The 24,561-nt window shown below is 41.6% G+C and overlaps 1 protein-coding gene across 2 annotated transcripts in view; it reads right to left on the bottom strand.

Moving 5' to 3' along the window:
* The window catches only part of slc12a8 (solute carrier family 12 member 8), a 29,517-nt gene extending 4,977 nt beyond the window's left edge, over nt 1-24,540 (bottom strand). Inside the window, exons 1-9 of one of the 2 annotated variants that reach the window (XM_080412827.1) lie at nt 24,318-24,540; nt 20,312-20,464; nt 19,561-19,707; nt 18,578-18,772; nt 16,762-16,993; nt 5,655-5,768; nt 4,825-4,912; nt 4,065-4,152; nt 1,052-1,198 (exon numbers count right to left, since the gene is read on the bottom strand). In XM_080412827.1, coding sequence (XP_080268953.1) covers nt 1,052-1,198; nt 4,065-4,152; nt 4,825-4,912; nt 5,655-5,768; nt 16,762-16,993; nt 18,578-18,772; nt 19,561-19,707; nt 20,312-20,428 — 1,128 coding nt within the window. In that variant the 5' untranslated portion in view covers nt 20,429-20,464; nt 24,318-24,540. Of the gene's footprint in view, nt 1-1,051; nt 1,199-4,064; nt 4,153-4,824; nt 4,913-5,654; nt 5,769-16,761; nt 16,994-18,570; nt 18,773-19,560; nt 19,708-20,311; nt 20,465-24,317 lie in introns of those variants that run through there. The other variant, XM_080412828.1, reaches the window with a different exon arrangement.
* Between the last annotated feature and the right edge of the window lie 21 nt (nt 24,541-24,561).

The following is a 24,561-nucleotide window of genomic DNA, read 5'->3' as shown; positions in this document are numbered from 1 at the left end:
TTTCGGTGAAGTTGCTTGTAAATTTTGTCCACCCCGTACCAGATTTGTGTTGTTTTAAAAAAAAATTTAAAAAAAATTAATAACTTTTTCCCCAATATATATATTTTTTAAATAGTCGATCTACAAGCTCGATGCGACGCGTTGTGAGCTTGTAGATCGCCTATTTTCAGATAGCCGATGTAAGTGCTCATGTGTGCAGTCGCTTCTTTTGGGCTTGTTTTCATAGAGCTGGTTGCCTATTTCTCTAGCAAAATCTGGCAACGTTGGTACGTGTGTGTATGTTATGCGAGTGGCTCTAATGGACTCAGTCCCCCTTGCTTCTATGGGGTGGAGGACTGGGTCACTCTATAATTAGGCAGTCTTCTCACCGTTTCCCATGGAGTCCACCCACCACGCCCCCCGTATGCATGCAGGACAGGCACCGCACACTCCCTCTGCGTTACAATTGTTTGTGTCAGAGTTCATTTTGGCTGTGGTGCTATACTATACACCACTGGTTGTCAAAGTGGGGTCCAGGGGGTCCCCAGCAAAATGTGGAACAGTATAAACACCATGAAATGTTTACAAGCTCACAACGCGTCGCATTGCGACGAGTTGTGAGCTTGAAGATTTTCAAACGTTTAAAAATGTTGACAAATCTTCTGTGGAGGTTCCTGGCACAAACACTCAAATACATAAAAATCTTTGAGAACCACTGCACAAGACACTAACTACAATTAAAAAAAGGTAAGGTAAGGGATATTCTATTGTTAAAACAAAACTTTTTTTGTTAAAAAGGGAGAGACAGGCTACTTTGAGCCTAGGTGCCCGGCCGAAAAAACACAAAAAGGTTTCTGCCCGATAGCAACGATATATTGGAAGCATCTGCTTTATTAGTGTATGTGCTAAAAAAGTGTGATATATTTTTACTTGTATATCATAGCAGGTAGCTAGAGTATATAACCCGAGTTTCTACCAAAGTGGAACATCGTTTTAACATCATGTCAGTGTAAGAGAGGACCATCTCTCCCTCAAAGCATCCATCCATCCATCCTTCCACCCGTCCACCCACCCCTTTCCCCAGGAAGGCCAGGGCGGGGATGACCCTCTCCTGGGCGACACACTGGAGGATCCTGGGTGCTCCGTACAGGCCGCCCATGCAGGAAGCCAGCGAGGAGATATAGAGGCCCAGCAGAAAGAGGAAACCAACCAAGGAGACCTGGGGGAAGAAGGAAAACAAACAGAGGGATGGAGGGGGAGTTCAGAGAGCGACTACACCCTGGCTTCAGTTCCGCTTCAGCCAGCCCCTTATGAAAACACAGTCCCAAAACAATATGGACCAACCGCCTCCTTATTACAATAAGGAAGTCCATAAAGATTCCGTGACGGTTCGAAACTAATTATCAGTCACGGAAAGCAACTAAGAACATGTACTCAAGTACTGAACTTAAGGAGTAGTTCACCCAGAAAATTACTTATTTCCTATCAATTACACACCTCATGAAGCATTGAATTCATGAAGATTGTTTTGTTCTCGTCGCCAATAATTTGATAATAATAAAGACCCTAATGTATCCGGTAGGAGACGCAAAGGAGTCTCCTACCGAATATATTAGGATCTTTATCATTATCAAATTTTGGCACTTTAAGTATATTTTGATGCCAATACGTTTGTACTTTTACTCAAGTAACATTAAAGCTACTATTCTGATATTGTGGTATTGCTACTTTTGTTTAAATAAATAATCAGAATACTTCTTCCACCTAGGGATGCACCGATCCCACATATCGGTATCGGCTGATATTTGCCGTTATCGGCAAATAAAGCTGACATTAACCGATAGCAGCAGCCAATATTTATCTGTTGTTTATAAGCATCAATTTTGTGCTGGCTATGTTGGTTATCTGGTTATCTACAGCCTACCAAGCTGCAGATTCTGAACAGTCATTTATTATAATGAAGGTTTCCCTGGCACAAAATGGGGGAAATAATAACACCAAGAACTAAATAAACAAATATCGGTATCAGTATCGGCTATGGGCTAAATTGTTATTTCAAACATCGGTATCGGCCAAGAATTTCCATATCGGTGCATCCAATGCCAATTATGACTGCGATACTGGGATCCAGTTGATTGGTTTACACAAGCACACGCTGACAGACAAGCCCTGACTATTTTCAAGTTGCATGCCAACCCCTGACTGAGTGAAGTTGTCATCAACAAGTACTGTATGCAACCACTGGCCTGTCCTATGAATCACCCCTTGGCCCAAGACCCTTCTCTACCAACAGACTGTGAATGCAGCTGTGTGTGTGTGTGTGTGTGTGTGTGTGTGTGTGTGTGTGTGTGTGTATCACTGCACTTGTGAGGGTAGTATATGTAGAATTTGAGAAATAGACATTGTGAGGACAATTTCCCTGGTCCTTGTTTTATAGTTGAAAAAGACAGATTTTTAGGTGGGAAAAGATTCAGTTTGGGGTTAGGATTAGACATTAAGGTTTGGGGGTTAAGGTTGGAGTTAAGCCTGATTTATGCAGACGCAACTAAGTGTCGCACACCGAATATAGTCGATCTACAAGCTTGTAGACTAGCTATTTTGGGCTTTAGTTAGGATAAAAAAAGGCCCAAAAAAAGGCATTCATAAAGTGGCAATCCTAAAATGGTGATTCAAGTATAGTAATACAAAAGTGTGTGTGTGTGTGTGCGCGCGCGTGCGTGCGTGCGTGCGTGCGTGTGTGTGTGTGGGTGTGTGTGTGTGTGTGTGTCTCTCTCTCTCTCTCCTCGGCACTACTCTCACGCCTGGCCTCGCTAACAGCAGCTGTGTAAATGGACCCCACAGAACACTTGTTCAGTGCAGCCCAGCCCAGTACAACACTCACATCCGCATTTCCCTGGAGTCCCTATTTTGGGCAAATCTTTTCAATTGTTATTTTTGCTATTCATCCTATGACAAAGTAGAGAGAGTGGACTATATCTGGCTCATAATTGCTACAGTTCACATATTTCCATTCATGTTTACTATGTTTATACTTAGGCCAGCCTTCTACTCTATGTGTATGTGTATGTGTGTGTGTGTGTATGTATGTATACTGTATCCCGTTTCTATATTCTGTCAACCCGATCGCCAGAGGAAACGTTGTCATTGAACGTTTTTAAAATTCCGTGCATAGACAACTGGAAAACCCGAAAATCCGTGCATAGCCGCCTCGCATCTCCCCCATTGACTCTAAACCATTTCGGAGGCGTGCAGTCTCAAGGGAACTGTCGCCACGTAAGGGACCACCGAGTGAGCTAAAGCGAACGAGTTGCCGTCCCGAACGTTGCGACGTTCCCTTGAGCCTACTCAGCGCCGTTTGAGTTACGTACCGATAGGCACAGAATCGTAAATTTTGTTGTGGGGACTGCTCTGCTTCCGGGTTTTTCCGGGTTGCAACTGGTTACGCCCACCGTGGGACTCGCCGTACATATGCACGGAATTTCGGGTTTTCTAGGCAACTATGCACGGAATGACGTGCACTGGGTCCGTGCAATGTATACTAAAAAGGCTGGAGATCAGGCTGATTCTGTAGACAATCGTAAAGTGTCTGTATATACTGATATTGTTTTTGCACACCCTGTAAGGTTATTCGATTATTCTAAATGCTCTACACTTTACAAATATAAATTTTATCGCTGTCCCCGGCATATTATCTCCTGGCTGTGTTTATTATAATAAATCTAGTTTTTTTGGTTATTATATTGTTAGCACAGTCTGGTGGAGCATGTCACACCAACATTTCACACACATACTTTCAAATAAGTGGACCCATTTAGCATCTTGCTTTGTGTGGCTGTTGCTTGCTCTAGTTCCAGCCCTGTTGTGACGTTTTGGGACAGTCCCTCTCTAGCCACCATGCCAAAAGCGTGACTCAAAAACCTTCCATGACAGGTCGGGGGAATTGTACAAAGCCTGCCCTTTGGATGGCATTACGAGAAGGAGGGTGAACACAAAACCACAAAACCACACCGCAACAAAACTGAGCTCGTCACTGTGTGTGTGGGGGGGGGGAAATAGTAGAGAAAAGGAGAAAAAAAAGAGTTTACCTTTTCCGCTATCAAGAAGTCATAACGCAGGGCCTCTCTGGTGCAGATGGCCCCCAGTAGGAAGACAAAGACCAGATAGAGGAACCACCTGTGGAGCCCCACCAACACAACCACACAGCAGCATTATCCACGCGGCTTTCTCACACTATTAATAGGAGAATTATGTCAACACAAAATCTAGAATGGAGTTACAGATACGGGTCAACCAAGGATGATTGTTCCGTTTTCATTCAAAAGGGAAAGGCTGAGCTTGCCTTTTGTGAAAAAATATGATTCTGTATGCCAGTGGTGCTCAAAGTGGGGTACGGGTACACCCAGGGGGTCCTTTAGAGGGTTCCTGGGTGTGCCCCAGTAAAATCACTGATAAGATAGGAACCAAGTGGACCCTTACAGATCTGTGAGGGCTGACCTTACAGGTCTGGACCCATTCGGGTCCATTTGGTACCTTTGAGTTATGGGGGTCCGTAGCCTAATGCATACCACACTGGGGTCCTTGAAATCGAAATGTTTGAGAACCAATGCCAAATGTGCAAGTCCCGATTGCACATTTTACTTGAAAACTAGTGCCAGGGGGGAGGTTAGGCTGAACTTGGAATTTTGTGATTCAACCACATGAACCCTATTTTAGCGTCCTTAATTTGGGCATGTCCTAATAGGTGAACATTCAGCCAAAAAAATGGGTGAACATTTAGCGAAGTAGCAGATCTCCAAGCTCACATTGTGTGTGTGTGTGTGTGTGTGTGTGTGTGTGTGGTCCTACGAGGTGAAGACCGCTGCCAGAGTTCCCACAGGGATGTTGTGTTCAGGCCGCTGAAGATCTGAGCTCATGTTGAAGCCTGCCATCACCCCTACACACACACACACACACACACACACACACACACACACACACATAAATAATGTTTTACACCATGTTGTTGGCTCACAAAGCTGTAGTATAATCTTTCCATGGATGTGTCTCTCATAGCCTACCGTATGATAAGATATTGTCGCTGTCGGGCAGAAACCTTGTATCTCCACATTTCAACTTTTAAATGAATACTCTACTTCACTGCAAAAGAGTGTCGCGCATGTGGAGTTTGCATGTTCTCCCCGTGTCCCCTAGGGTCTCTATACTGCCTCCCCCTGGTCAGCCGGGGCGCCTGATGGAGGGCAAAGGAACTAGTTGGAATAGCGTGTTCTTTCCAGGCGCTACGTCCTACCGGGGAAACTCCCCCGTCAGGTGATAAGAAGCGGCTTGATAGCTCCTCATGCATTGAAGGAAGCATGAGCTCAGTCAGGGGCTCTCCCTAGGCTGGCAGAGGGAGAGTAGCGCCCAGGATTACAGCTTTTGGCACTGAGTGAAAAATGGGTTACAAAATTGTGGGATAAAATAAAAATACATTTAAAAAGTGTGTCGCGCAAAACTAACACAAACAGCGGATCTACAAGCTCACAACGTGTCGTAATTGCAACATATTGGGATTGCACATTAGTGGATCCATTGGAACATTTTCCATTTCCTGAAAAATATGACTTTTGGACATACAAGAGTTTCTAGCCGACAGCGACGATGTGACGATCAGAATGGGAATGGTTAAGGTTCCTCACCGGTTGCAGCAGGGAAGAAAACCCCAAAGACGGTGAAGAAGTTTTCTCCTGGGCTGTAATCTGGCAGAGAGTTCTTACTGAGCAGCTCCGGTGAATAGCCAATGAAACCATGCTCTGCAACACGGAGAGACTGCAGTCAAATAATGAAGTGACAATCAGTGATGACAGTTTTTCATGAGAAAATAATCTCATGTAAATACTCTGAGGTGTGTAGAGGTGCAACAGTTTATCAAACTACTTGATTGAACCCATTAAGACCTGAGGCCGAGCCTAAAAAATGTCTTCTAAATCAGTTTTCTGAAAAACTTATGTTGCTGTACAGTAATATCAGTGGTTCTCAACTTTTTCATATCAAGGACCCCCAAAAATATGTATTTGGCCACGGACCTCCATCTCAAAATATTTTGTTCCAGGGACCCCCAGAAGCAAAGATTTGAGTTTGCTTTAAAAAATATATATTTAAAGATTTGCACCAACTTTCACAAATTTTCAAAAATAGCAGATCTACAAGTAGTACTTGTAGATCTGCTATTTTTTAATGGCCAAATAAATCTAAAATGACACAGATGCGTTCCTGGCTTTAATGGGTTAATTGATTAGACAAATTATTTGAGACTTTTTTTCTCTTCAAGATTTACAATTTTGGGCATGTCATTATAGGCAAGAATTGTCAACCATTTCGCAAAATATTAAACTGATCTACAAACTCTTGACGTGTTGTGAGCTTGTTGATAGTACATTTTTGGTATTTCTGCACAACACCATCGTATGATTAAGTATAAAGTATCGATTCGCTGATATGACAAAAAAAAGTGCTTCTTGATTATTCAATTAATCGAAAACCTAGAAGATGATCTATAGTTCGGCAAGAGGATAATGGATAGCTGTAGCCCTAATGTGTATTGTACAGTCTGTATATAAAAGTCACACGTCAGGCTGTTTTACATCAGTGTTTTCCTCAGAACGGATGAGGGTTTCTAATCCTCAGACAGCTGAATAGATGGAATGGAATTGGAAATTCAACAGAGCTGTCAGCGTTGCAGAGGAAGCTAAGATGAGAGATCCACGAGAGAGAAATAAAGAAAGTGGAGCAGAGACATAAAATGTGAGAGTACGAGTGGTAGTGACAGAGATGTGGAAAGGCCGGGTCAGGGGAAGGTTGACACACAAACAGCATTCTGGGCATCAAACGGGCACCACTGCAGCAGTGTTCCCAGTGCTACGAGCAGTGGCGGACTCAGGTACTCAACTCCAGTACTTGAGTAAAAGTATAGATGCTCCTGTTCCAGTATTACTTGACTACAGTTGCTCTGTCAAATATGAGTACTTGCTTTTAAAAGTACCTAAGTATTCAAAAGTGCAAATTACAAAGTACATTTTTCTTTTTAATATCAATGCATTGCTGTATTGAAATTTGGCTCATTTCCAAAAGATTACAAGTACACTTGTCGCATCTTGACGCCTTTTCTCCCCAATTTAGTCGTTATGCCAATTAATTCCTCCTCACACATATTTCTGTGTGTTGTCGCTGCTGTTGTATCCTACTGACTCACCTACCAGTGAGGAGCCCCTACCGAGAGGACGTTGTGTCCTACTCCTCCCGCCCAACTCTCCTTGCTGACAGGTGCCGCACCAGCCCGTAGGATTGCGTACAGTGACTGATATCACCCTCATCGCCCAGCTTCCCTCCCCCGAACACGGGCCAATTGTGTTCGTATAGACGGTCGACAAAGCCGGATGCACCACAGTGGATTTGAACCCACAACCTCTCCGGCGGCGGGCAGGCACTTTACCACTGCGCCATTCGAGCTTGAAATACAGTTTTTTAAGTGGTTAATTCATAATATACCTTTTCCCCTTCCTAGAAATGTAGTGGAATGAAAAGTACAATATTTCTATTTGAAGTGTAGCAGAGTGAAAATCATGAGCTTGTAAAGAAAAAGAAAAAAAAATAGATCTGCTATTTTTGAAAAATCTTCAACATTTTGTGCAAATCTTTGAATATATATATTTTTTGGAAACAACATTTTTGTCTCAAATCTTTGCTACTGGAGGTCCCTGGAACAAAATATTTTACAAATGTTCGCTTTAATAAATATATATTCAAAGATTTGCACACATTTTCACGATTTTTCAAAAATAGCAGATCTACAAGCTCATAGCGCGGCACTCGGTGCCGCGCCATGAGCTTGTAGATCTGCTATTTTTGAATAGCCAAAGACATCTAAAATGACTGAGATTACTTTAGTACTGTAGCCTCAAGTAAATGTACTTAGTTACTGTCCCCTCACTGGTTCCCAGAGCTAGGAGAGGTGTCACCTCGACGCAGTTAGACTGCCGGATATGAGAGCTATCTGCTCACAGTGAGGGGGACAGACGGGTTAATACACTGTCACCGCCAACCGGAGAGTCTTTTCACAGTCTGACAAAACACGGACATGGAAATAACGTTGTAGAGGATGTGAGGACTGGGAAGGCAACGGATGACTTCCAAAGCCGGGAGGCAGAGAAAATGGCCCAGCAGGAGCACTGCTGACTGCTGAGGTGCAGGCTGGCATAAACAAAGCACTGAAATCAAAGTCAGTTAGCTTCAAATTGCTCAAATTGAGTCAGTCCGGTCGGTCCGTTAGATATACTTGTTCTGTTGCTCCTGCTGTAAATGATTTTATTAAAGCAGTAGTTCACCCAAAAAAATTACTTATTTTCTATCAATTACACACAGATTTTTATGTTTTTGTCGCATTCCTAAGTACATTTTTGATGACCGGATGGCTGCTCAGTAGGAGACTCAACCTACTGGAGACTCTGACCGTCTTCACATTATTGGCTTAGGAATGCGACAAAAACAAACAAATCTCCATGAATTCAAGGCTTCATGGGGTGTGTAATTGATAGAAAATAAGCAATTTTTTGGGTGAACTGCTCCTTTAAGTCAACATGATTGATTTTGCATGGGATCTACAATAGTGTTGTTGTTGTTTTGCTACTTCCAATTCATTATAAGAAAATGTCCGTCCTTCATCACCTGAGGAAAACAATTTGTACCTTCCGTACTGGAGGAAGGCCAAATTGTTTTGCCGCAATGTTGTTTGCCTCTGTACCTGTGATGTATTGACACTTTGTTGCAAGTAAAAAAAGAAATCTGACAAAGTTGTCGTGCTGACTTTACGTTTTTAAGCTGTTGTTTATCCTGTCCTGCACCAGCCACAACTGGATGTGCACGTTCTCCTTTGAATAACATTTTGATACGAGACATCATAATATCTCAAATCTATATCACGCTTTTCTAAGAACCCAAAGAAAGATATCAGACAGTATATGCATGCATTTAATTCAGTCTGACCCCCCCCGAGCGAATCCAATCCTGCATACAGGTCTCCATTGATGGGGGGACCCCACGGTTTAATCCAGAGAGCCAAATCTGAAGGGTCCGCCTATGTTACAACACCGGCCATTTCCCGCTGGGTTATCTTACGATGGGAAAGAATGTGGTCTCTCAGATTAATGACATGTTTATCCAAAAGGAAGTCACCGCCCTTTTCAGAAGCCCAGCCGCTTCCAAGTCTGAGGGGGAGAGAGAGAGAGAGAGAGAGGGAGAAAGAGAGGGAAAGCGAGAGGGAGAGAGCGCCAAGTGCATGGTCGCTCATTCTTTTCTTCTCAGAAATACACCAATGCATGACACAGGCTAAGCCCAAAAAGGGATGGATATACCATCCATTCTGTCCTGCTGTCCACAGCTACAGTATGATGAGACAGGGAAACTATGGGCTATAAAACCCAGATCAAACAGGACCAGGAGTCCGAACTCTCAGAGTCCATTCTGTTCAGTCCAGCAAGACCACCCTTTAACCAAACAATCCCGGTGGTGGTGTGTAACTAAAAGCCAGGGCAGTCAGTGTCCATGTCTCCACTGTGTGGGCTCCCCACCCTTGTTATAACATCACGCTCCAACACCCGAGCCAGCCTGACTCTCACACACACACACACACACACACACACACACACAGTGCCGCGGCCGTTCGAGCTCCATGTGCTACCAGCGAGAGTGCGGGGAGAGAGAGAGCACATCAAGCCAATTAACTCAAGGGTGTTCACTTGAGCATGTAGATGTAGAACGTTCCCCCCAGAAATAGGGATGCTAAGGGTTCGAGTGGCTATAACTCAAAGGGTTTCACTTTACTCATGAACTAAAACAATTCAGAGGTTTGCGCGCATCAGCAGTGCTTCACATTTGAGCGTCCAACTACTATACTGCATGCAGGGTAGTTTGTATTGCACAATAAGAATATCAGACTTTTTTTCTAAGCATATTGTCTGACCACTGAAACAACTCCCACATAGCCCTGCATTCCATTCTTAGATTACTAAGAATGTGTAGTCAGGTTACATTGGTTGTCAATGGAGTTGTAACAATCATTACATTTTAGCTGATGATTAATTATCACAAATAATGTGATAAATAAATGATAATTGTAATTAATGATTTGTGTTTTTGGCATTGAACATTTGACGTAAACAAATTACACAGGGCAGGTACTGTATGACAAATAAATATACAAAGCCTGTTACTGAAATATACAAAGAATTGACTGACAATGACTGGTAATAAATAATAATGCACTATGGCCAAAACAGGCCATATACTTAATCATTTTTAATAGCAAAAATAGCCGGTCCCGCGTGGGACAGGTTGTGAGCTTACTGATCTTTTCTTTTTTTTGGCTACATTTTTATCCCACGTTTTTGTAACTCATTTTTCACCCAGTGCCAATTGCCTATGTAATCCTGGGTGTTACTCTCCCTCTGCCAGCCTAGGGAGAGCCCAGAACTGAGCTCATGCCTCCTTCAATGCATGAGGAGCTAGCAAGCCGCTTCTTATCACCTGACAGGGGAGCCGGATGGGAACCGCGATGGCAACCACAAGGTTCCCAGTTCGATCACAGGCTCCCCCAGAGTTAGTGTCGAAGTGTCCTTGAGCAATACACTGAACCCCTACATTTGCTTCCGATGAGCAGGTTGGTGCCTTGCATGGTTTCCGCCGCCATCGGTGTATGAATGTGTGAATATAATGCACAATCTATGTAAAGCGCTTTGGATAAAAGCGCTATATAAATGCACCATTTACCTGAGCAAGACACTTAACCCCTAACTGCCCCGCCCCCGGCACTCAAGTATGACCACTTTGGTAGCAATCAGCTGGTTGAAGCTGATCAAAGAGGTCTAATTATTATGATTGACATTTTTCTTTTGCCTGAAATACCAAACAATAGGGATGCCAGGTTGAAAGTGGTTAAAAGAGCCATGGACAATGATGTGGATATAATGATGGAAATATGAGATTCCTGATCATTTCAAAGCTGATTTACACAGATGGAAAGGATATTCCCAGCCTGTGATGATGTCGTACTAGAGGTGTGTGTGTGTGTGTCCCACTCAGATGACAACACCAGTCTGTTGTCATAGGATCACATGAAGAGCAAAGATGCGGCAGCCTCTGGTTCAGATGAAGCCCTCGATCGCGCCTCAGTTCCGGCCTCATGTCTTTGTGTCACTGTCCAAAAATGTTGGGTGAAGTCGGGTTAACACCCTAAACCCCAGACCCAGGAAGCACATTATGGCATCCTGTCCTCTTCCATGGGATCGAGGGCTTCAAACGGACAGATGGAAGCGAAAAGGCGTTGCCTGGTTGTATTTCAATTTGACGGCACAGCGCAAAATTGTCTTGCGGTTCAGGCACTTTTGGTTGCAGCAACAATACCTTGGCAATTTCCTCGGGCCGACACACGCCCTCCAGATTGCATGTTCGGTGCGAGCAAGAAAATAAAACAACCGTTTCTCAAATGAATTTCCCATATGGGGGCAGTTAAGCTTTGAACCAATCCCAATTCTCAATGTTGGGTCCAAATGGACCCTTACCAGGTCTGTAATGCGATGCGTTGCATTGTGAGCTTGTAGAACGTACCAGTTCCGCTATTTAAAAACATTTTTGAAAGTATATTTCTTTGTAATTTTAAGTTATTTGTCATGTCTGCCAGGTGCAATTTTTGTTTAAAAAAAAAACTGAAACGCAATTTGTTTTTATTTACTGTATATGTTCCAATGTTCAATGCCAAAAACAGTTAAATCGACAATTAATGGCCAAGTAAAATGTCATGATCTTGACAGCCCTGACAGTGGGGAGCCGGTTCTAACTGCACCTGAGAAACTGTTAAAAGAAACAGTATTACAGGAAGGACTTGTCATAATCAATCACTAAACTGCTCCTTGAGGACGGAGAGAGGGGGGTGTCACTCCACAAATCTATTGTGAGCTCTTCAAGCATAATAACGCATAGCCTGTTGACTTATAATGACATTGCCACACACACAGCCAGTTGTGGAAGAAGTACTCCCATTGTTTTAGTTAAAGTAAATGTAGCAATACCACCATGTAGAAATACTGAAAAGTAAAAGTCCTGTATTCAAAATGTTACTCGAGTGAAAGTACAGAAGTATTGACATCAAACTATACTTAAAGTAAAAGTATCATGCAGAGCTGTCCCACACATTTTTTAAGTTTACAAAATTTGTCAAAATCATTCAATCTACATCTACAAGCTCACACAATGCGTCACGATGCAATGCGAGCTTGTAGGCTAGATATGCTACTTTCAAATAGCTGAGGTACAAAAAAGTACAATATTTGCCTCTGAGATGTAGTGGATAACAAGTTTACACTATAAAAAAAATTGAAACATTCAAGTATTTTTAGTGAATTGAGTAAATGTACTTTGCTTTCCACCACTGCACAGAGCATTGCTCAGTATATCATGGGGCTTCACTGAACAGCATTACTGGAGCAGGTCGGTGCAGACATTCAGTAGATGTTTTCATTGAATTTTGACACCTGGCTGCGAGGGCATAATGCCATACAGCAGTTAACTGCATGACGGTGATGTATGGAGGTTTGTGGAACCCACCGCTGGGCCCATGTGACAGTGTGCACAGGCAGCTGGCCTCGACAGGCCACCTGATTAGAGGTGTTATCGTACTGTAAACACATGCCGTGGCTCTTTTTCCTTCGCTCCGCCTGGCAGGTAACCAGGCCCCCGTTTGTCTGAGGCGCCCGGTGAGAGGAGGCTAGACTAGGCTCTTGGCTAGCTTAGGGGGACCAGCTGGCACTCCGCCAATCATGAGATCATCACCACACACATGCACGCACGTTTGCGTTACTATGCTTGTGAGGACTTCAACGTTTCAGGATGGAGATTTTATGAATGTCGTTTTTAGATCATTATTTCTATAGCAAGATCGCAACGTGTGAGCTTGTACATCAGCTATTTTCGGTTGTGACACCAGCACGCAAGTATAAATCAGGCATATACCCCCAACCCCAGCCACTAAATTTAACCTCTGAAAGCCTAATACTAACCTGAATCTATTCCTAATTGTAAGCCTAACTATAATAATCGTTTTAAACCATAAAATAACCATTTATCCTCACAATGTCCAATGTCTTGAATTAAACTATATACTTGAGTGGTCATTTGGCCCTCACAAGTATAGTAATACAAGTACAAACACACACACACACACACACACACACACACACACAGAGAGAAAGTACAGCAGCGCTTAATTGGAAAAACCTGGTCTATCCATTATGACTAGCTCTCCTACTATCCCACTACCCACAGTGTCGGACAAAGTACTTTTACTGTAGATACTCGTGGTCAAATATCACCGTTGCTCTGTCAAATTTGAAAATGGAAGTACTGGAGTTCCTCAAAAGCACAAATTACAAAGTACATTTTCTATTTATCGTCTCCGCCAGGCCAAAGGCGTGGCTTGAGACTATGTTTTGCACCCTGTCCGTCGGTCTGTGTGTGTGTGTCTGTCCGTCTGTCTGTGTACAGCTAATCTCCGGCACCGTTGGGCCGATAGCAGCGAAACTGTGCACGCACACTCCCTGGATGCCAGAGCAGAACCTCTGCCCTGAATTTGTCAGATCAGCCTGTTATAGCGCCACCAGGAGGTCGATTTTTGCAAAACATTTTTTTTATATTAAAAATTAAAAATGTATATTACTCCAACAGATTTTGTTGATTTTGTCAAACATCACACAAATCGGTACGCAGTATTTCTATAGTCATTAAACGAAACAGGTCTTTCAGTTTTTCATATTCCCTCCTGATTGGCTAAGATTGACATCTTAAGTTTGCGGGAGTAGCCTGTTTTGAACAAAAGGCCTCAAATCATGAACGCAGCTACCGATTGCGGTGAAACTTTGCACACTACATTGAGGAACAAATGCCACCCTTTTGACATTGCCCAATTATAGCGCCACCAGGAGGCCGATTTTTGCTAAACAAATGTTTTGATATTATAATTATATTTATATTATTAATATATAATATTATTGTCCAAACATCACGCAAATCGGTATACATCATCTCTATAGTCATGTGATCAAGATGGATCTGTCCGATTCTTCATATTCCATCAACATTGCTGACCCACAATAACCTACCTGACCTGGCGGAGACCTGTGCTCCAAGGAGCACTTTTTCTAGTTATCAATGCATCAATTATTATCATTGATTATCATTGTTACAAATGTATTAAAATGTAGATATTTTCCCCCAAAAAGATTCAATGATGTTCTATCTACAAGTGGTTAATTCATAATGTACTTTTACCCGTCCTAGAAATGTGATAGAGTCAAAGTACAATATTTGTAGTGGAATGTGAAATGTAGTGTGAAAGTCAGTATCAAAAGTATCCAAAAAAATAATAATCTCATGTTAAGTACAGATACTAAAAAATACAATACTCAAGTAATTGTATTTCGACACTGCTCACAGTACAGGGATTTGGGCTGTGCCCAGCTGTGGTGGTGATGTGGGATTAGGGATGATGGTAGGCTGGTTTGACAGACACGGGGGTAAATGGAGTGGTAAAGTTTCATCTTGCCGAGCTAACCACCACCACCGCCAGTTGGTTGGTCGGTCTTGTTTGCGTTCCTCAGTGGTGGAAGAAGTACTCATATTTTTTACTTAAGTAAAAGTGGCAATACTACAGTGCAGAAATACTCCGTTACAAATAAAAGGCCTAAATTCAAACTTTTACTTGAGTAAAAGTATAAAAGTTACATTTTCTATGATGCAGTGGAGAATTATGGCCTATAAAGTATTGAAAATTGACGTAAAAAATTATACTCAAGTACAGTACTTGAGTAAATGTACTTAAGTTACTTTCCAGCAGTGGCGTTCCTTGTGGTTTCGCTGGCAGAGAGGGAGAGAAAAGGCTCTGCCCTTCTGGAACTCTTTGCTCTTCCCTCTGAACAGGAAGTTGATAATCAGTGAGAACAGGAAACGCGGGGAAGGACTTCCTGAAGGCCAGCAAAAGAATACATTCTATTGAAACAAAAAGGCAACAATGTTTCCCCCACCACACCGCACCACAACATACAACACCACACTACAGCGCACCACACCACAAAACCGTCTACTGACTTAACATTCCACAGGTTAGCGACTCGGCTCTAACCTGTACATTTGCTCATGTAGGTTACTGTACTTAACCATTTTGAGGTACTTTACTTGAGTATGTAAATCTTTAAATACTTCAATACTAGTCCACTATACATCTCAGAGGCAACTATTGTACTTTTTACTGCACTTATTTGAAAACTACTTTCTAGTTACTTGGTAGATTTAGTTTATTATTGCAAAACATTCATTATCCACTCAACTACCACAGCAGCAACAACAAAGGCCTTTACTTCCTTACAGTGGGTCTACCATTGAAAAAACACTTCCCCTTTTCACTCTTTGGGATATGTTATCCACACTAAAGAGAATGTGAGCAGCTTTGCAGTGAAGAAAAACACCCCAACAGGTACAGTATGGGTTAAAGGGGCAGATATGCAGCAATAACAGCAAACCAGACACTGGCTACAAAGCTCAGAATGAGGTGCCACAGTGCCATCTACTGGCAAAAACAGCTCAATGACAAACCTTATTCAAACTAAGTGCTCCCATAACAACTATAAGAGCCATGACAGCTAGTGATGGAAAGTAAGTACATTTAAGGTGGTTACACACCGGCGATTATGCGAATATACGCAAAATTCGGACACGTTCCGAAAAATTAAAAGACGCTTTTTCGCTTCGCTTTTTCGCTCCGTGGAAGCTTGCATTGACTTTATAAAGGTTTTAAAAAAAAAGTATTATTCGCATGAAAAATTCGCCCCCGGTGTGTAAGGGGCTTTACTCAAGTATTGTACTAAATTACAATTCTGTAATTACAATACTTAAGTATTTTCCATTTCTCAATATTATTCATATTAATGTTTAATGTACAATATTACAAATATTGTACATTAAACAGATTTAATTAATAAAAAAAAAAAAGTAAACAAACATATATTTTTTAAATACAATACCAAAAATAGCCGAAGTACCAAAAACTGTGAAAATAGCCGAACTACAAGCTCACAACGTATTGCATCACGTTTGTGGTTAATCAGACTAATCGATTTAGTCCATTATAAAAAATCTATAATTTTGGGAGGTTTCGATCCTTTGACGACGTACAAAAAACTTTTATTTGATTACTCAAGAAAGTTATCGATAGCATAATCGTAGGGGTGTGCCGATACACTAATTTCACGAAACGATACGATATTGGGCTCACAACTTCGATACGATTTCGATACGATACGCACTTTTTTATTTTTATACAAATATATGGGGGAGAAAAAAATCAAATGCAAACAAATAATTCTGTTTTTGCATTATTCAGACATGCATACTTGTAGCTTTTCAGCTACAATAGCCGTTTTGAATCCAAATAGGGCAATAGTGTGACACCTGACCCGAAAAAAAACAACATGTTGTCACCCTTTTCACCTCGGGGCTGTTTGCATGCCTGATTATTATTATTGTAAAAAAAAAAAAAAAAGAATCTCAAAACGAGATTTTTATTTTTTGTTTTTTCCTTCAAAACGATACATATCGTCACGAAAACGTATCGCGATATATCGCGGGACGATATATCGGCACACCCGATGATAAATCGCTACGAAAACAACGGACAGTCGCAGGTGCCCAGCCCTCCCAGCCTACCTGGGTCCAGGTGTGTGAAGGTGCCCAGCACAAAGTCCAGCGTGGACACGGCCAGCAGGGCCAGCAGCAGCAGCTGCAGGCGGACGATCCACTTGACCCCGGCCAGGTTGATGCCTAGCAAAGCCAGCAGCACGGCGGCAGACATGCCGCGCACCGCCCACTGACTCTGCATGCCCAGCACCTCTGCCACCGACTCACTGAAGCCTGTGATGTACATGGCCCCGGCCACGCACTGAGGAGAGGATGACATGACAGTGGTTCTCAAACTTTGTCGTGTCAAGGACCCCCAATTCAAATTGATATGTATTTGGCCGCGGACCCCTATCTGAAAAGGATTTGTGCCAGGGACCCCCAGAGAAAATGTATGCAAAGAAAATTCCAAATTATTCAAACATTTTCAATATTTTTCAAAAAATGTCAAGAATAAGGATAAGGATAAGGATAATTCCTTTTAACAGGTCGTTCATGAAAGTCCTTGCGGTCTTGTTTCCAATGAGAACCTGTGAGCAATTGGGGTTAAGAGTCTTGCTCAGGGACAAATTTCATATCAACGGCACATATGCTGGGATAGCCTGGAATCGAACCTGGAGCAACCAGGGCCAGCTGGTTCCCTAGGCGGGCTCACTAACCACTCAGCTATGGCCGCCCCTAATAGCCATGATATAAATCGATAAAGTGGTTAAAATGATTGTGATGCTGTATTACTTTTGCTGGGGACCCAGCTGGAGCCCCACCAAGGACCCAGGGGTCATCAGCATGTCCGTACACGGACAAACGCGTCCATGGCAAGACATATGTTCATGGCACATCTACTATGTTCATGGCACATTTCCCCCCCCCCCTAAAAGTTAGCTCACTTCTGATCAAAGTTAGGTGCCTAGCATTTAACTATTGTGACACTGCATTCAATTAAAATCCTGGCATGCCCTTCATTAATCACTCATCATGTAGGCCTCTCTTTTGACTCAAGTTTCCTTGTTCCAGTGTTCCATTGGCATTTTATCCTTGACGTTTCCGTGAGAAGCATTTAACATGTAATTATGTCTAATAAATCAAATCAAGTGTCGCTTGTAGTGTGTGTCTTTGTTTCTATTCGGTTTAGCTGGTAGAACTTGATCTCCTCCTGTCCTCAAGTAACGCTGGCGTTTGAAAATCCAGCAATCTCTATAATAGCCATGATGTATGGCCCTTTTGCAATAGTCCATTATTATAGCATGTCTATACTGATGAGACTCAATTATTATTATCCAAAATAATATAATAATAATAAGGATTTAGTTTTTGGTGGTTGGGTGGCTCAGTAGTTAATGCAGACATACTATTGTTTTAAAATGTGCAGCACATTGGAATAGATCCTATAACACAGTCCATTAGTATACATTTAGGGCTAGGCCAATGTGTTTTTGGTCAAATTATTATTTTGCATGTCTGTGGATGAAATATTAATGAAAATGTCCATCACAAGCTCCCAAGGTGATGACCCCTGCAAGGACCCCACTTTGAGAACCAATGCATTATAACTCTGACAGGTTACAAACGGAGAGAGAACTCATCCAGGATGCAGTATGAAAAGGTGAAATTGGAAGTGATGACACAAAGTAATGGTGCAGACAAAATTGGAATTGGAACACCACAAAATTTAAGCTGATAAATAGAGTATTCTCTCCTGATTCGATGAAAATGGCGCTGGAAACTTTATTTTTAGTTTATTAAAGAGCTGGGTAGATGGGGAGACCGCTGTTACTGAACAAACACTCTATAGCAATGATTACTATCAGAATATAGTGCATTCAACACAATGTCCCTGACCTCTGACCTGTCCGAACACATAGAGGAGGCCCACGGTGCCTCCCACGCGGCCTCCCAGCACGGTGGAGATCATGGAGTAGACCCCTCCTCCATTCCCGGTGCTGCAGCGCTCACACACCCCGATCCCTGACATCACCGTCACCAAGGCCACCAGCACCACCAAGGACACCAGCAGCATCCCCAGCAACACACCCGTGTTCCCCTGGAGTAGTACGGTGGAAAAAGTACTCACATTGTTAGGTAATAGTATCAATACTGCAAGGTAGAAACACTCTGTTACAAGTGAAAGTCCGGTAATCAAAATTTACTTGAGTAAAAGTACAAAAATATACTTAATACCTAAATTAAAAGTACTCACTATGCAGAATGTCCCATTTGACAAGTTATCATACGTCTAAAATGTATTGAAATCTTTGAAAATAGCAGATCTACAAGCTCACAACGCGTTGTGATGTGATGCGTTGTGAGCTTGTAGATCATCTATTTTCAAATAGCCAAAGTTTAAATAGCACTGTAGTGGTTAATGTATATTTTGTAATAATTCAAATCTACAGTAGTAACTAAAGCTGTCAAATAATTGTTAAAAGTACAAAATTTGCCTCTGAGATGTAGTGGAGTAGAAACGTATTGAAAATTGGAAACACTCCAGTAAAGTAAGAATTCCTCAAAAATACATACATATATCTTTTGAGAAAACAAACTAAAATCTTTGCTTCTGGAGGTCCCTGGAACAACATATTTTACCCATTTTCACTTTAAAAAATACATATTCAAAGATTTGCCCCAATTTTAACGATTTTTCAAAAATAGCAGACTACAAGCTCATAGCGTGGCAACGAGTGCAGCGCTATGAGCTTGCTTTTATATCTGCTACTTTTGAATAGCCAAAGGCATCTAAAATGACAGAGATGCGGTCCCGGATTGAATGTGTTAATGTGCAGTTGGAGAGGTGTGTCTAATAAAGTGGCCGGTGAGTGCATGTCCGCTCACCACAAGGAACCCGGTGCGGAGGAAGAGGACCACGCCAAAGATGTTGATCATGCAGGTGGTGAAGACGCCGTCCCAGGTGCCAAAGAGGACCGGCTCCCACACGAACAACTGGACCCTCCACCAGGGCTGGCTGGGCCGCTGCAAGCCCTATACCGACCACATGAGGCAGATCATGCTTTATAGATCCATTGAACTTTATTTAACAGTTTTTATGTTATAAACATGTACGTAGCATACAAAAATTGTGGATGATCTTTACACTTTAGAATGGGTGGCATGAGTGGTAAAACTATCCCCTAACCCAACTTTACTTACCCACTGAGAAAAATATCATTTTATGTTGGCAGAAGACAAGACTGTAGGCAGGGTTTGATTTGTAGGAGAAAACAGAGGTGGGACACTTTCTTAACCACTTAAAACCTTTATATTTCATCATATGATAAATTAAAAAAAATAGTTATTTCCCAAAAGGAAATGTTTTTAATGGGGGTGGGGGGGATTCCCCTGCTTATCACCATGTGGCTTGCATCTAAAGTATCTCAATCAAGCTTTATTTGCATCACATTTAACTCATAATCGACAGATATTTGAGTGATTCCTATTGAGGACAGGAGGAGGTGGCACAACAAAAGGTTTGAAGGCTTTGTACCAAAACACTTTTCCTTGTGCACATATAATTTTTTTGGCCATTAAGAAGATTTTTTGAGTCTGGAGGGGGTTTATGCATTTACTCTTAAGGACAAAGTTGTACCTGTGCATCCTCGTGGAACAGATCATGGATGTGTGTGTGGTTTGTGAAGGTGCCAGGTACTCTCCCAGGCCTCGGCAGTCCTACGCCGGACCACCCTGTGGGCTGCAGGGTCTCCATGGCAGGGGATGGAATGGATCACTGTGACTCTGTGCCCTGCACGCATCAGTAGGTAGAGTCATGTAGAACAGGGGTTCCCAAACTTACAAAATGTATTATGAATTAATCACTTAAGCCCCATTTCGAAAATAGCAGATCTACAAGCTCACAACGCGTCGCATCCGGACGTGTTGAGAGCTTGTAGATCGGGGCTATTTTCACCATTTCTTACAAGCTTTTTTAATGTATGGATTATTTTTTATGGAATTGAGGACTTTTTCCAAGGATCTTTCCTGCACATAGTATTACAGGCTGACATAATCAGTGATTTTTTTTGCTTGAGTAAGTAAGTAAGTAAGTAAGTACTTAAAAGTACTGTAACAATACCACAGTGTATAGCTAAATATTCTGTTACAAGTAAAAGCAAAGACCTGTATTCAAATAGCTAAACTAAAAGTACTCATTATGCAGAATGGCCATTTCAGAATCATACAGTATCATGTTATTGGACTTTAATTATTGATCATTAATGGCTTAAGCTCTATTTTACACTTCGGCTATTCAAAAATATCCAGTACAAGCTCTCAATACATCACATGTGACCAGGGTAACATGTCGTCAATTTTTGATTTTGAAAAATGATTTTTTTACATTTTTTCCAAAAAACAAAACATGATTTCGGTGACACTCAAAGTGTCATTATGACACTTTATGAGTGTATGAAGAATTCTCAATATGTTGCACAACATACATAATTGCATCAAAGGAGGACAACAAGACAAATAGAAGCAATGTTTGCTAATAGCTGCCTTAATTCCCTGAACATGGCAAAAACTGCGTTCAATCCTTTGTGGGAAAAAACATCTTAAATTGTGTATGAAGTGTGGTACAGGAAAAAAGCAAAGACAGAAGGCATGTCATCTGCTGAGAAGGAAGTTTGCTACAGAGTTAAAGGAGGGCAGAACTGGACAAGTAAAGCAGATTTTCATAAATCCAGGGAAAATAGTCCAATAATAGCAATAAAAACTGTAACAATACCACTACTACACAGCCATAATCCATGGGAAAGCCTCGATCCACAGCCTGGGGGTCCGCAATCACCAGGAGACCTCCAACCTAAAAGTTTGCTCACCTCCGATCAAAGTTCCGACTTCCGAGCCCTTGCATCAAACTAGTTGTGACACGGCATTCCTTTAAATCCTGTCATGCCCTTCAGTATCTAGTCACTCATACCTTACATTACACCATCCTACGCACGGTCGAAGACTTTCTCATCCAGACAGAATACCTGTTCACCTTAATGGAAACCACAACTATTGAAGCTGCTTCCTTGACAAACAAAAAAACAATTTTAGCTGGTAGAACTTCATCTCCTCCTGTCCTCAAATAACACTGTCGTCTGAAAATAATAACCATAAGACCTATAATAAGCACCCACTCACCTTTGCAGCTAACTTTTGCTCATGTAACAAGTGATGGTACTGTAGCACTGACTGCACTGATAAGACCCAATTATTGAAATCCAAAACACAGGATAGACTTAAAATGCGTAGCACAGAGTAATAGACACTACAGCAGATTAGTAGTCCACTATGTTTCTGGTAATATTATTGACCACTTATTTTGTATGTTGATGAAAATGTCCACCACAAGCTGGCATGGTGATGACCCACGCATATGTGACGGGTTCAGAGCTCGTAGATCGGTTATTTTAGATTTTTAATTCATAATTTGATTAACCATGAATCATATAAATCTGCCAAGTAACCAGTATAAAGCTGTTCGTAAAGCAGTGGACTAAAACGTCGGCTACAACATTCGCCTCCGAGATGTAATGGGGTATAAGTATAAAGTATCAAACCAAATAGAAATAGCCTACAAGTAAACTTAAGTCCAGTTGAGTAAATGTATTTCATTACTTTTCCACCACAGGACAGCATAACAACCTGACTCTGAAATGCACATTAAAACCATAGCTGCCATGAGGAAGCTTTTTGTTCATTAACTTGTCACAGCCTGTTAATTCTGTTTACACAGGCTGTATCAGTTATGGTTATTCACTATTTACTGAAAAACTAATATGCTGAGTACAGTGAGTAGAGTTCTGATGATTTGCTAAAGCTGCAACCTGTATAGAGTGCATATGGTTCTCTAACATTTTCATGTCAATTAAGGACCCCCAAATATATGCAGCCAAATATATGTATTTGGCCACGGACCCCCATCTGAAATATCTTGTGCCAGGGACCCCCATACAAGATTTGCGTTGTTAAAATATTCAAAAGATTTTCCAAAGTTCCAAATTTCCCAAGATATTCTGAAAATAGCAGATCTGCTATTTTCAAATAGCCCACCTAGGTTTAAAGTGGTTAAACAGATTTTAAGCTAAATTAACTTTGGGGATCCCTGGAACCCCAACGACCACTTTGAGATACACTGTGGTAGAGTAGACTAGGCTAGCTATGTTAATAGTAGACTACAATAAGTTTCTAAGTTTCAATAGAGCAATGCATTGATATTAAAAATAAAATGTATAGGGCACTAGGTAATGTGTAGCCTACTTTTGAATAGCCTACAGGCTTAGCCTATTTGAGTAGTCTATATTTACTTTGTCCATTATGCTTAAAGCTCAATATCTCCCCTGGATAAACGGGGATTCACTCTTGGGGGTATATTTATAACTCTATGCTTGGGATTCCCTCTTGTAAAGGCAACTCCGCACCAAACAGACTCTTCCAGACTATTGCAGACTACTCCAGACTGGTATTCGGTTGGCAAAAGTTGCCATTTAAGTCTGTCAGCCGACTGGCCATTCATGTGCTAATTTGACTTTTAGCCTGCCAGCGTTGCCAGGTCTGCTTATTATAAGCGACTTTGGGCTTGTTTCCCTGCAAAGCCACTTAGGGATGTTCCCAGCGTTTTTTCTTCACTGACGTGCAGTGGTGTAAAGTAACTAGTACATTTACTCAAGTACTGTACTTAAGTACAATTCTGAGGTACTTTTACTTTACTGGAGTATTTCCAATTGTCTATACTTGTACTCCACAACAATTATTTGAAATGTTTAGTTACTAGTTACTTTGCAGATATAAATCATTATGAAACATACATTAACCACTTTAGCCCTATTTTATACCTATAAGCTATTTGAAAATAGCAGATCTACAAGCTCACAACGTGTTGCGATGCACGCGTTCTGAGCTTGTAGATCTGCTATTTTCAAACATTTTTGTACTTTTACTTTTGGTACTTTAAGTACATTTTTATACCAATACTTTAGTACTTTTACTCAAGTAAATGTTGAATTCCGGACTTTTACGTAAAGAGCAGTGGAAATGGCCAGTAGCTAATTGGGAGACGCAGATTCGAGTGTATAGAGGCTACTTCGTCAGTTCATCCTACGACGGCCTGTAAATCAAGCATTAGCTAGCCTACTTGTAATTTAAATGAATACAAGACATTAATTGCGGTGTCTCCACGTCCCGGAGACAAACACAGGTGTGGCTGTAGTAGGTCTAATAAACGGACACCCGGATCCAACAGACGACAGGTGTGTTGACTGAGCAATCATTTACCAACAAAAGAGACAGAACACTAGTGTGGAGTTTAGGCACCGGTAACCGCTTAGTTATCATGACATTTATAACATTAATAAACGTAATAACATTATATGATGCGTGTGTAGTGTTCTAGATCCATAATACTAATATACAAACACTCGGAGACAGAACTTCCTTTACTCTCTTTACTTGTCAGGTTCCAATAATCAAGTAACACCGGTGTGCATTTAATCACATCCACCCGTGTCCAAATACAAAGTGGCAGTGACAGGACACTACAACGCAGTAGGCTATGATATGATGCATATACCCTGTTCACATAATTATGATTTAAATTACAATTAGCCTACCTGCCTGGATGAGGGCAACAAAACGCGTCCTTATAGCTTTCAATAATAAAACACCGATTCCATGTCAGGAACGGGTGAGAGAGAAAAATAAATATAGAAGATAAGCCTACAAGAGCTGTTTTATTTACACTTTTATTGTTGCCTATAATTCTCCTGATAAACTCATCAGTCTCCAAAGTCTCAGCTGTTTTCTAATAACGCTACGTGGTCAAGTAAAGGTAGAGTCAACAGACAGGCAGGTACC

This window comes from Gymnoscopelus braueri (genome assembly GCF_963280865.1).
Source record: "Gymnoscopelus braueri genome assembly, chromosome: 18".
Taxonomy (NCBI): Eukaryota; Metazoa; Chordata; class Actinopteri; order Myctophiformes; family Myctophidae; genus Gymnoscopelus; species Gymnoscopelus braueri.
The sequence above is the reverse complement of the archived record's forward strand: the minus strand, read 5'-3'. Positions and strand labels throughout refer to the sequence as shown.